The sequence below is a fragment of the Tachypleus tridentatus genome, chromosome 13 (assembly GCF_004210375.1).
Source record: "Tachypleus tridentatus isolate NWPU-2018 chromosome 13, ASM421037v1, whole genome shotgun sequence".
In the NCBI taxonomy this organism is placed as follows: Eukaryota; Metazoa; Arthropoda; class Merostomata; order Xiphosura; family Limulidae; genus Tachypleus; species Tachypleus tridentatus.
In genome coordinates, this window is record NC_134837.1 from 120106049 (window position 1) to 120118597 (window position 12549).

Consider the following 12549-nt stretch of genomic DNA (forward strand, 5'->3'; position numbering starts at 1 on the left):
TCAACTGTTACAGGCTTAGTGTTCTATGTTACATTTTTCTTTTACACCATTTAGTGTCACTACTGTCATCTGAACCCCAAACCTTTTGTATTTATTTAAGATTATAGCTAGGTAACTCTCTCTGTGATTATGATAGCAGGACCTTAGTTTAACTATTTATTAAATAATCACTTTTCACAACGGATAAAGTTATGCTTACATGGAAATGGTGGACATTTAATAAAATAAAAAATAAAGTATCAGGTACAATAATTGATAAAAGAACAATTTAAAATTTTTGTTTAAAAGGAAGTTCAAAATTAAATTTCTAGAATTCCTTTATTTGAAGTCATTTTATCACTATTACATTTAAAGAAGCTGGCATTTTATGATCTATAATAATAATACACTTTTACCTATGCATGTAAAACAGGTTCTTTTATGTCTTTTGCTAATATTTCTTCATGAACGGAGTTAACACTTGGTAGATACATAGCTCGAGCTCTTTTGGAGGTTTTATATCGTCAGGACCTGTCTTTGAACTGTATTTACAAAATGAACTTGGTTGGTCCCATTTCACACTGGGATCGGCACAGCATTGGCTGCAAGAACAAGAATCTCTAACGTCTTCTTTCTCCAGTTTTGGATGTTCTTGATACAGAACACCAGTGCTCTCCGTGGTGTGGTTCTGCATTAACACAGCCCTTTCTAACTTCATCTTGTTGCTCCTGAAAAGCATTCCAATTGTAGAGACGTGGTTAGAAACCAATTCTCACAATCTACGTTTTAATTATAAAACTTTTCATCGTTAAGGTGGGTCTTGCTTGGTTTAAGTTAAAAGTTTTTCTACAATCATATTTCAACCTTCCGTGTACACTTACCTCAGTTCCATGTAACATTTCAAACTTGTAAAAAATAGGCCCAGGCATCTCCAAGGTCAGGGTCGATCTTTACTATCTTGAGTAAACCACTCCCTGGCTTTCGTTGTCTTTCTTTCAGACCAAAACAGTCTACACAGAGAACAAATAAGGGAAGTTATGTGTGAATGTAAAAATAATACTCAGATAAATGTTCCTCTAAGTACACTCTAAAGATAGTTAACATGTTCCATTAAGGTAACAAACCCTGATTAAAGCTTTGTTTGAACTTAGCTAAAATACAGCATAATTGTTCCCTCTGTGATTTATTACTACTCCTAAAAACAAACATGGTTAATAAAAGTTTAAGTTGTGAATTCAAGTGTTCCATAACTTTATGGTGGTTCCCCCCCTGAGACAGTTGTTCCAAGGTTCGATTTACCCTTGAGAGATATGTCTTTGACTTAAAACAACAAAATATAAATATTTATGTTAATTACTAATGATTCAGTTAAGATTTTCCTATTTGTATAAGATAGGGTTTCCCAAAGTGGTTGATGAGAGTGTACAGAGGACAAATGAAGAGATAGGGGTCAATATTTGCATGTGATTTTTAAAGCCCATCCATCTCATTAGAGAAAATTAAAACTTTTTATTTTACATATTATGTTCCTCTAACAATTGTATTATGATGAGCAAAAGTTACATTTATAGTTTCTACTTTATATTCTAAGAATGTGGGGGTTGACAACAAACTTGTAAGTTCATCAAGAACTCAAAGATTAGAGAAACCCTGGTATAAGACACTCCAAGAGATAATTATTATTCTTAGATTCATAAGTGAATGTGGGGATCTTTAATTTCATACATTTTTTTAACACATACCTTCTAAAGCTACCAATTTTCTGTCCCATTTTAAGTACAGAAGTTACCCATGGGAAACAAGAACAAAAATAAAACTTGGTATACCTTGTTTTCAATGACCAACATGTCAGTTTTAAGTACGTCTAAGTAGCCAATCTGAGAGCCTCCAAAACCCATACAACTCCCCTTTTCTGTGGGTCCCAGTATGAAACTTTTGAAAATCTAAATGTATATCACTTATTATGAATGGTCTGTTATATTTTAATGTATATTCAACACTAAAAATTCCAAGTCTTGATTAAATTTGCTTCTAATGGCTCCTTACACAGTAGTAAGAATTCAAGCCTATCAAACCACTCCACCATTCATAGTCCCTATTGACTATTTACATTCAGAAATAGTGGTTATGGTTACACAACATAAGGTTTCACTACAGTTTTTAAGTTATGTCACATCACATTTATCAAAGGATACTGAACTTTTAACTTAAACTGAAAATCCAGATGGCTAATCGCTGCTTGACAAATATAACAATGCAAACCAAATGTAACAAACATCCTGGTATGTAATTGCACAAATTAATTGTAACATTTATAAACAATTAATAATAACTTATTTCAGCCAATGATAACAAATGTTATAGTGGCTTAACTATGTAAGCCAAATTTTTCTCCCAACAGTGAAGTTAGTTATTTAATAGTATTTAGGTTGACACTACAGTTTTAACATTAAGTGAACCAAGGTGCTTGATGCTATAGAACAGGATTATTATTTACTATATCCCTGACATTATAGCAACAAGAAAACTAAATACTGCCTGTCTGACTTCTTTCACTGAATATGCTTGTCTTTTATAATGTTACGATGCAGTGGTCAGTCCAACTTTTTCAATAGTTGGTGTTGAGTAGCTTTTTTCCCTCTAGTCTACCACTCCTAACTTGGGGACAACAGCTTAGATAACCCACTCGTAGCTTTATTCAATATTCGCCAAATAAGAGCTTAGCTTTCAATTTTAAATACCCTTTAGTTTCTTTTACTGCAGTAATCGGAAATCAGGTAAACATAAGGTACATTTACAGCTAAAAATTACAATGTAGACATAATATCAACCTAAAATGAATACTATACATACTTGGACACAGCTAGCAATACGTGTGAATCATGTTCACAGCGTTTCAGTGCATCCACACTCTTAGTCTTCCTCTGTGGTCTTGCCTCCATAAAGATGGCTTCTGCCCAAAGAATTCCACTTCCTGGACATTCCTGCATAGCTGTGGTTGAGGTAACAAAAACTGGTTTCATTCAAGAGAACAAAGGTTTAGTTGCTAATTCCTATATAATAATACTTGAGATAGGAAACAAATGGCAACCACATAGTTCTTGCAGATGTCAACTAACCAATCTTTTAAAGACCAATTCCAAGCCAATTTAAGAACCTCTTTCTACAAAACAGACTAAAAATAATAATTCATGTAACTTTATAAGTTACTTTTAATCATTTACAACAAATACAAACACCCGTTCTTCGTGTTACGACGTGAACATTTCAGCTTGTTATTGATTTATGACTTTTAAGGGCTCCATGCAAACCTTGAAAATCACTAACTTTCCTACAAAGGCAGGTTTTACTATTTTCAAGAAACAAAGAGGGTCTTTACTTGTGTTTCACATGGTCCAGTTTACCTCATGTGAAGTAAACCCAACAGAGAGATGCTTATAACATTACATAGTTTCTACATACCACATTATGTTGTTCACAGTTCATGGTTATGATTTCTTATACCTGTTTAAGAAAATAACTTTTTAACATTTAAACAAAAACAGTTTATAAAAAGTCAGAGAGAGAGAGAGAGAGCCAGCTGTGAGGTTCATTAATGACTTAAAAAATATCACTTTAGAGGTGAAAACAAAGCTTTTAGCTATGAAAATGAATGTTATCCATGGAAGCCAAAATTACCTTAAATACTAAACTCATAAACCATTAAATCACAGAAATACATGCATTCAGTGACTCAACAAACAACAGAATAGGCAGAAGCCAAATAATAGCATAATCCATGACTACATATATTATTCTAGGTTATAAGAATGATTTTCAATATTAACAGCTCCTGACTCAACACCAGCCTAGATAATACAAACCTTTAGCCATAAGTGTCTGTGCAATATCTTTTAGCCCTCCTCTAATTTCCACTCTAACAGCTTCTAGCCACAGCTCTGGACATTTTGGATTTCGAAGTCTGGCCTTTTCCAAAACTGAGCGAGCCTTGATCAAAGCTCCAGTTCTTTCCTCTAGGCGTGACAGGAGGAGCCACAGTGAAATAGATGTTGGACATTTCTTCAACTAAACAATATAATAAACAGACAACGATAATGAGTGATCCTAATACAGAAGTCATAGTATAACCCTACTGCAACCGACAAGAAACTTTTGGCTGTCAAGTACACACCTGCATATTCAATTCCAAAATGAAAGAAAAAGAAATTTCTGTTTCAACAATACCTTAACCTAAAAATATTTTATAATCATTACTACATTTAATTCAAAAGGAAAAAAAACAACTAATTTCTGTGTAGCTCAGATCTATCTTCACCTGTAAACAGTGCATTTACTGATATGTCTTAGAACTTTTCTGTTCATCCCAAAGCATAGATTTATAACTGATGAGGAACAACTATCTTTTGAATATATAATTGTGTGGTTTTGCTCGTGATGATTTTATTAATACAGTCCCGGTTCCCACCCTTTTACGATACGATCTTAGCAAAATATGCAAGATAACAATATTTTATAAATTAAAATATGTTAGTCTTTTCACTAGGGGTGCACATTTCATTATAGTAGTCGATATGATACATATCTGGGTACAGAAGTCCTGTCTGAAATTTATTATCTGCATGACTAACATTGTCTTACTTAAGTACTTCACACTATACAGCGCCTTTTTTAAATTCTCAGGTTTGATCAACTAAACAGCAGCTGGAAGGTGCAGTAAACTAATGTTAATAGTTAATATATGTCTCTCTCCTTTGTTATTGTTAATTTGTTATGTTACTTTACATGTAATGTTTTTGATAAATTAAGACAATATGTAGTGTTCAATACTTGTTTTCTTTTATTGAATCGTTAATTTTTAGTAAAAAATACTTTATTAGAAATTCTGATTTTTTCTGTACAAAAGACCTATAATGTTTACTGAAAGTTTGCAAAATTTTGTGAAGATAAGTAAACCGTATAATATCAGATGTATTGAAACTATACTCACAACGTTTCACCACACCCTTACTGTTTACCATATGAAAGATAGAGATTCTTACAAGTTCATTTGCTGCTTTATTGAAACAATTTTTTACCCATACATTACTAACATACAAAATACAATGTTTTTATTCCTGAATGTAAATCCAATGACATGTTTTCAACCGTTTTATAAACCAACTTTCTATTACAGCTAGAAGCAATTTAACAAAAAGGGGTGGGAAATAGGTGTTTATTACAGATCTATTGTACTAAAATGTTATATTTACATCACTGAATAAAGTACTTACTCCCTGGTTGAAGGAGTCTCTGGCCATTTCGGGTTTTTCTTCTTGTTCTAAAATCTGTCCTTTCATCATCCACAACTTAGGAAACTCTGGATAAAGCTTCAAACCTTCTTCCAGAAGTGACTTAGCCTGGGTTAGATCCCCTAAAGCCCACTCCAGTTTCACGGATTTCATCATTACCTACATTAATATATATAATGATCCACGTTTTGGATGGTATTTAACACAGGTTTTTTATTAAACCCTTCTAAATTCAACAACACCACTTACACATTGTAAACACACGTACTCATGCAATGCTATCTCACAACTTAGGTCATATTCTCAGATCCATGTGATGTCTTACATCCAGTACAATGACCACATAATAGACCAACATACTTTTTGTTGTAATTTACTCCCCATAATGGAAAGACCATTCCCCCAAAAGCTTTTGTTATTGGGTCTCTTTTATAATGTTAACTTTGTTTCTATAGACCCTGTATGCTTTGTAAGATCCTGAATTAATGCATATTATGTATACTACAATGTACTCCAGGGCAATGTTAAAATGTACACTAACAGTTTTTTTCCTGGGGGGGGGGGTGTATGTTTAAGAGTGTCAACCCTATTGGATGATTGAGAAGCTTTGCAATGCTACTAGTTAGTTATTTGTACTTTAGGCCTATCAATTGCCAGGGTCGCAAAGGCCATCAATGAATTGAGACTACTCACTGTTACTGAGGATGTGTGCAACTGTTCAGCTTAGAGGGAATCCTGGTATACAGCAAGAAAAGCACAATATTATATTTTTCGTTCTTTTAACCAAAAAATATTTCATCACCTGCCATTAACAAAACATCAATTTCAACAAGTTTCTCACAGCCAAACAAACATAAAAGAACTTTAAACTTCATCTCTTACAAAATGTATCAGTAGTAAAAAAGGGGAACACAAATTGTGGATTACATATCAGTAATCACAGATGGAAGAGTACAAGTTTGTATTAATTAACAATCAATAAATATATAATCTTACCCTTGCTGTTGGGGCACTGGAACGGGCTTTAGCCAACAAACGGCGGGCTCTTTCATACTCATTATTTTCACTTTCTAGCTTGACAGCAGCCAACCAGATTTCTTCACTGTTAGGGTTAGCCTGAAAAGCTAGAGACAGGATACTCCTTGCTGCAGGGACATCACCCTGTGTATTAAAAATAAAAATTCTAAATATATTCACCTAAAGATGTGAAAAGATTACAAGCAAAAGTGTGGTTGAGTTTATGAAGAAATTACAACAGTAGGTAGTGCTGAAAACAACTGGTACATATTACCCTCATAAAGCTAAACTATATCATTCTCTAGAGGTTATCTGATTCTTCTAACAGTTCAACATCAGTGATGTCAAGAAAACCCACTTCTAGAGAAAACAAAAACAAGAAAACAACCAACAGAAAGAAGAACCTAAAAACATCTTAAACAATCTTTTAAAAGAATTTTCTCACAAAACCATCAACATAATTTCACAAAACAGAAAGCTAAAAAACAATCTTACAAAAAGAGACATTAATTCCATTAAAAACCTAAAACAAGACAAAAACATAAAAATTCTAAAAGCAGATAAAAGAAATGCTATAGTCATAATGAACCAGAATGAATACATCCAAAAAATGAAGAACATCCTATCAGATACTAACAAATTTAATCCAATACACACAAATCTAACAAAAACACACAAAACACAACTAAACAAAATACTACTAAAAATGATAAAAGCCAACACAACTTCACAAACACTTTATTCCTACCTATGCAAAACCAACTCACGCACATCACAAATATATGGCATTCCAAAATCTCATAAACCAGAATGTCCATTACGACCAATAATGTCCAAATATGAATCGCGTAATTACAATCTTGGTAAATACATAGCATGAGCATTCTCCAAATATGCAATATCAGCCAGCTCATTCATCAAAGACTCTTTTAATTTCAAGTCTGATCTTAATCAACTTAATCATAAAGCCTTAATGGCCAGTTTTGATGTTATATCCCTCATTACAGAAGTTCCAACCACTAAAACCTGCAAGATAGCCTTAGAACTCTATATTCGAGACCCTAACCCATCTATAGACATTCCCAGCAACCAATTAGCAACCTTCATAGAATTCACCACAATGAAGAGAAACTTCATGTTCAACAACCACAACTACATACAAACAAATGGCCTAAGCATGGGCAACCCAGTATCACCAGTTCTAGCCAATATTTTTATGACACAAGTTGAAACACAAGCAATTAACACAGCATTACATCCACCACTATACTGGTACAGATATGTAGATGACACGGTTGCAGAATTCACATCTACAGAATACACACTTAATTTTTTCAATCACATTAACGCTATACATCCCAACATCAACTTCACATGTGAACAAGAAGAAAGCAATCAAATATTTCTTAACCTCAAAATTACAAGAACCGATACACAATTTAAAACAGAAATCCACTGAAAAATCATCCATACTGGACTATACATGCCTTGGGACTCAGCACATGAAACAAAACAAAAACTCAACACACTAAGAAACCAAATAAACACAGCCATAAAACTATGCTCACCAGATAAAATTAACGACAAAAGAAAGCAAAATCAACCAACAAAAGTAAATATATATCAAGAATCAAAAAAATCACAAAACCATATACTGCTGCATACCATATATTTTCGACATCAGCAGAAAAATAACCAACATTGGCAAAAACTAGTAACAAAATATGACATTCCAGTTAATACCAAATTTATTCAAAAACCAGGCACAAAACTAAGATCTATACTATGTAAAAACTACACTGACAAACACAACACCAACATTATTTATAAAATACAATGTGATAACTGTCACAACTTCTATATTGGAGAAACAAATAGAAAAATGGAAACCAGATTCAAAGAACATAAAATGTCACCTTCACACGTTTTTGAACACTGCAAGTCAAATAAACACAACAAAACCATAGAAAACACTGAAATACTAAATAAAAAAACAAACATAAACAAATGCAAAATTAAAGAAGCCTTACTTATATAACAACCCAAGCCCAAAATAAACCAATACAAAAAACACCTTTATACCTATATTAAAAATAATATAATAAATAATAATAATAAAATAAATATAAAATTATATATTCAAACATCTGACACTACCCTCTACATTCCGACACTCAGTTACACAACCCCTTTTCAAACATGTGGTCAGCTTCTGGTCAGTTACCTCTTTCTTTCTTTGTGAACCTGATGATGACCAAAGAAGGTTTAAACGTTATTCGCTCATCTACGTAAAAAATTTTCTCAACCCAAATGATCCGTTTTTACATATATATTTTAGTCGAACTACATTATCTATCAGTTGAATCTTTAAACAGTTTAATCAAACCTCTCTTTATAGATATCTACCTGCAAACACTGACAATTTACAATTACAGGTTCATCTTGAAATCAAATTATTATGTTGTGTGTTAAGAAGCAAGTAATTACATAAACTACTGAACATTATATACATTTCAACCATAAATAACTTCGTATTTAACATTTATCCAAGTTCAAAATCAAAGTCACCAGATACTTCTAATGATTTTTTCTGGCACGAGCCATGTTCTAAACAATGAAAGTAAAAATTACATTTTGTCTGACATAAGTGCAAACCAAATATTGTATCAAATGTGAAAAGATGTTGATATTAAAAGTCTCTAAAAATGGAAAGTATTAACTTACTGCTAGCCACTTGGATTTTGCTCCCATTAACCACAAAACTTCTGCCTTAGGACAATGAGCCACAGCTCTCTGTAAAAGTGTTTCCAACGATTCCCTAAAAAATCAAAACAGAATAAGTACCACGTTAATCAACACACCAGCATGTCACCTTAACAGAATATTGGTGTTCAAGTCTATGATTGTGTTTCATGATCCATTTTGAGTAGTGTAAGGAGATTTATCCACTGGTATTGTTTTACATTCTTTGACATGGTAACATTAATGCATGTGCATCACACCATTGAAACTTCTGTAAAGTTAACCAGGTCTATTTGAAAGGTCAAATAATAAAAATTTTATACATATACAAATGTATAAAGGTATGAGACTTCAGCTACTTTGATTAAATTTGTGTTTGTGTTATAATCAGTAGTCGTTCTTGAACTAAAAGAATGAAAAAAACATAATTTATATTTATTTTTTAATTCTTTATAGTTGTTACAAAGTGAGTCAAATGCACAGATCCCACACAGTTAGAGTATAGAAAATAACTGACAAGATATAAATTCTTACTGTAAACAAATGTTTGAAATGTATTTTGGAGGTTTAGAGATTATGTAATTCATATTTCAGATTTTTAGTACGAATAATAGATTTTTAGTCATGACATCAAAATCACTCGTAACAAAACAGATTCAACAAATCTTTAGTAAATATACTTCATTCACAAATCTGAGTTGCAAACTATATGAAGGTTACACATACTACATCAAAAGTTATTGTATTAATACTTAACATGTGCAGATGTGTATATGAAATCTTGTATTTTACACCAAGCCTGTCAAAAAAAGGCTTATGGAAATGATAATGCAGTAAGTTATTAATAGAATGATACATATTTGAAAGGATAAAGTGATATGATAAATGTGGTACTTGTAGGATGGCAGAGATCTAGAAGATCTCTTGCTGTGATAGAAGGAATAGTACAAAAAACCAAAGATGAATAAACATCTTCAAGGCCAGAATGACATCTAACCCTTCTTGCAAGTGAACCAAATGTTTTATAGGGTTTGAAACAAATGATGCAGTAAAAACTGAAGAAAGGTTAACCTATTCTAGTGAATAATGAGAAATAACTACATCAAAAATTAGCAGTACATCCCTGAAACTTGCAAGTTAATTAGCCAGAGAAGTAAAAAGACCAGTCTGATAATTAGCAGATTCCAGCTAGTTACCTGCTTTGAAAAGTTAGCCAGAAGTAAAAAAGGCCAGCCTGATAATTAGCAGATCCTAGCTAGTTAACTGCTCTGAAAAGTTAGCCAGAGAAGTAAAAAAAGGCCAGCCTGATAATTAGCAGATCCTAGCCAGTTAACTGCTCTGAAAATTTAACAAGAGAAGTAAAAAAAGGCCAACCTGATAATTAGCAGATCCTAGGCAGTTAACTGCTCTGAAAAGTTAGCCAGAGAAGTAATTCAACTTAAACACATTTCTATTAATTAAAGTTGCCTACCAAACTTTAACTTGACTGTAGCCAAAACATGTTGTCCTTAAGCTACTTAACATCACAAATACGTACCTACTTCCGTGATTCTTCTCGAAATAGGCAGCTCGTAACCAGATGCTCTTTTTGCTGGGGAACACTGACAAGGCATGTGCATGAACTGCACGTGCACATTCATGTGCTCCTTGAGAGGCACACTGTAACAAAAGTACAAAATTTATTATTATGTTTATCTCGATTTCTTTTGAACAAAAGACAATAATTTGTACACACAAAAATTTATAAATGAATAAACTCAAACCTCTTAAAACAAAAGCATTCAGATTAAAAACAAGAAATAGGAGAGCAAAATGAAAGGGGGCTATAAACATTACTGCCTTTGTTAGAGAACAGATGGGAGAGATGGATAGAACAAAGAAATGGAGGAAACATAAGCTCTTCAAAAACATTATTGCTCTTATAATCACATTCCTTCTTTCTATTGAGGCTCTTCAATTAAGAGATAATTTATAGTTCCATCAATATTAAAATTAATCCAATGATAAACATTTGGAAAGATTAAAAACTAGTTAATTATATATCTGATCATGATAAAACAGTAACTCTATCAGAACAGTATATCTATCTTCTACTGTCATTGTTCCTTACAGTTTCATAATTACATTTCAATTATGTTTTTATTTAAGATTTATTCATCAAAAAAAGTTCCCAGTTTTCCTTCTACATGTTTACTCAGATTCTTGTAAATAGTTTGTTCAGTTTTCACATACATTAATCCAGTAACTAGATTAGTCATACAAATTAGGACCTGTTTTGTGCCTGGGTTAAGGGGTTAGCACGTGTACACCTTCATCTTGGATGGCTGCTCAGAATGGAGGGAACAAATGAAACTTTTTCTTGCTTTAACTTGATAGTGAGACTTGCCTCTGATATGTGTAGCTTGGATTTATGGATGATTGTATGAAGGTAGCATGTCAACAGAGCTTAACCACACAAAAACCTTCTCTGTTTGTATTTAACTGAGCTTGCCTATGTGCTAGTAGCTGCTTTGTTGTACATTTCAAGTGTAGAAACACTGGACAGGCTACTAAATCATGAGTTGAAACACTTTACATTCACCTCAAAGCACATGTACACAAACATTTATTTTTCACTGGTGTAGTTTGACTTAATTTTATACTTTGTGACACATTACTCCATGCCTCCAGTTACTGTGTTACTTTCAATTTCCTATTGGTCATTAGCTATACTCAAGAACATAAAATGAAACTTTGAAAGACATTAGAAGTCTGAACTCATAGTATAAAAGACCCTTCAGTTATCAAATACAGGTTAACCACTCCCATAAAACTTAGCAAGATGCAAAAACCAGGATTTCAGTACCATGTCAGCATCCTCCATCCACGTGTGCTTACTGTCTTCATCTTCTACTCCAATACCGATGACCGTTTTAATAATGGCCTGACAGGTCAGCACAGACCCCGACTTCTCACACTCTATAGCATCCTTAAACCACTGCTCTCGGTTGATTTCTACTCCGTTTGCTCTTAAAGAGCTGATAGCTGTATGTACAAAGAGAAAGAATGATTGATATTTAACTACTACACTGTGTAAAACAATATACTATAAGGAATTAAAGATAACACTGATTAAAAGAAATAAAAGTGAGAAAGTTTATATCGAGACTAGTCATGCTGCTGAACGAGGAAATGTGCAATCTGAACATCTTATCCATGGTTTTTAAACTATTTTCTTAACTTAGGTTTTAGAATAATGTATCCCTACCCTTTAAATACACAACAAGGAAATATTTAGAGATGATCTGTTCTATTAATATAGTGATTAACAATTCAATTATAGAGGATAAAATACAACATACAAGAAACCTGTTACTACTTAGTATCATTTGCTATAACATTTGGACTGACTGCTATCTCAAATATAGTTTAAAGTAAATTTATAAAAATTTTAAATTTTATTCCATAAAATGAAAACAAGATTTTGTGACTGCAGGTAAATATGATATGTCTGCCCTTACTGCTGGGAGGCCCAGAACTCTTA

General features: G+C 32.8%; 1 protein-coding gene across 1 annotated transcript in view; it reads right to left on the reverse strand.

The window, feature by feature from the left end:
• Positions 1-299: 299 nt before the first annotated feature.
• The window catches only part of LOC143240358 (pre-mRNA-processing factor 6-like), a 35890-nt gene continuing 23640 nt past the window's right edge, over positions 300-12549 (reverse strand). The window contains 12 exon segments of the mRNA XM_076482671.1: positions 300-638; positions 641-707; positions 861-893; positions 895-942; positions 944-989; positions 2833-2971; positions 3843-4044; positions 5250-5426; positions 6264-6428; positions 9009-9102; positions 10564-10685; positions 11872-12050. Of these exon segments, the coding sequence (XP_076338786.1) occupies positions 556-638; positions 641-707; positions 861-893; positions 895-942; positions 944-989; positions 2833-2971; positions 3843-4044; positions 5250-5426; positions 6264-6428; positions 9009-9102; positions 10564-10685; positions 11872-12050 (1355 nt within the window). The 3' untranslated portion in view covers positions 300-555.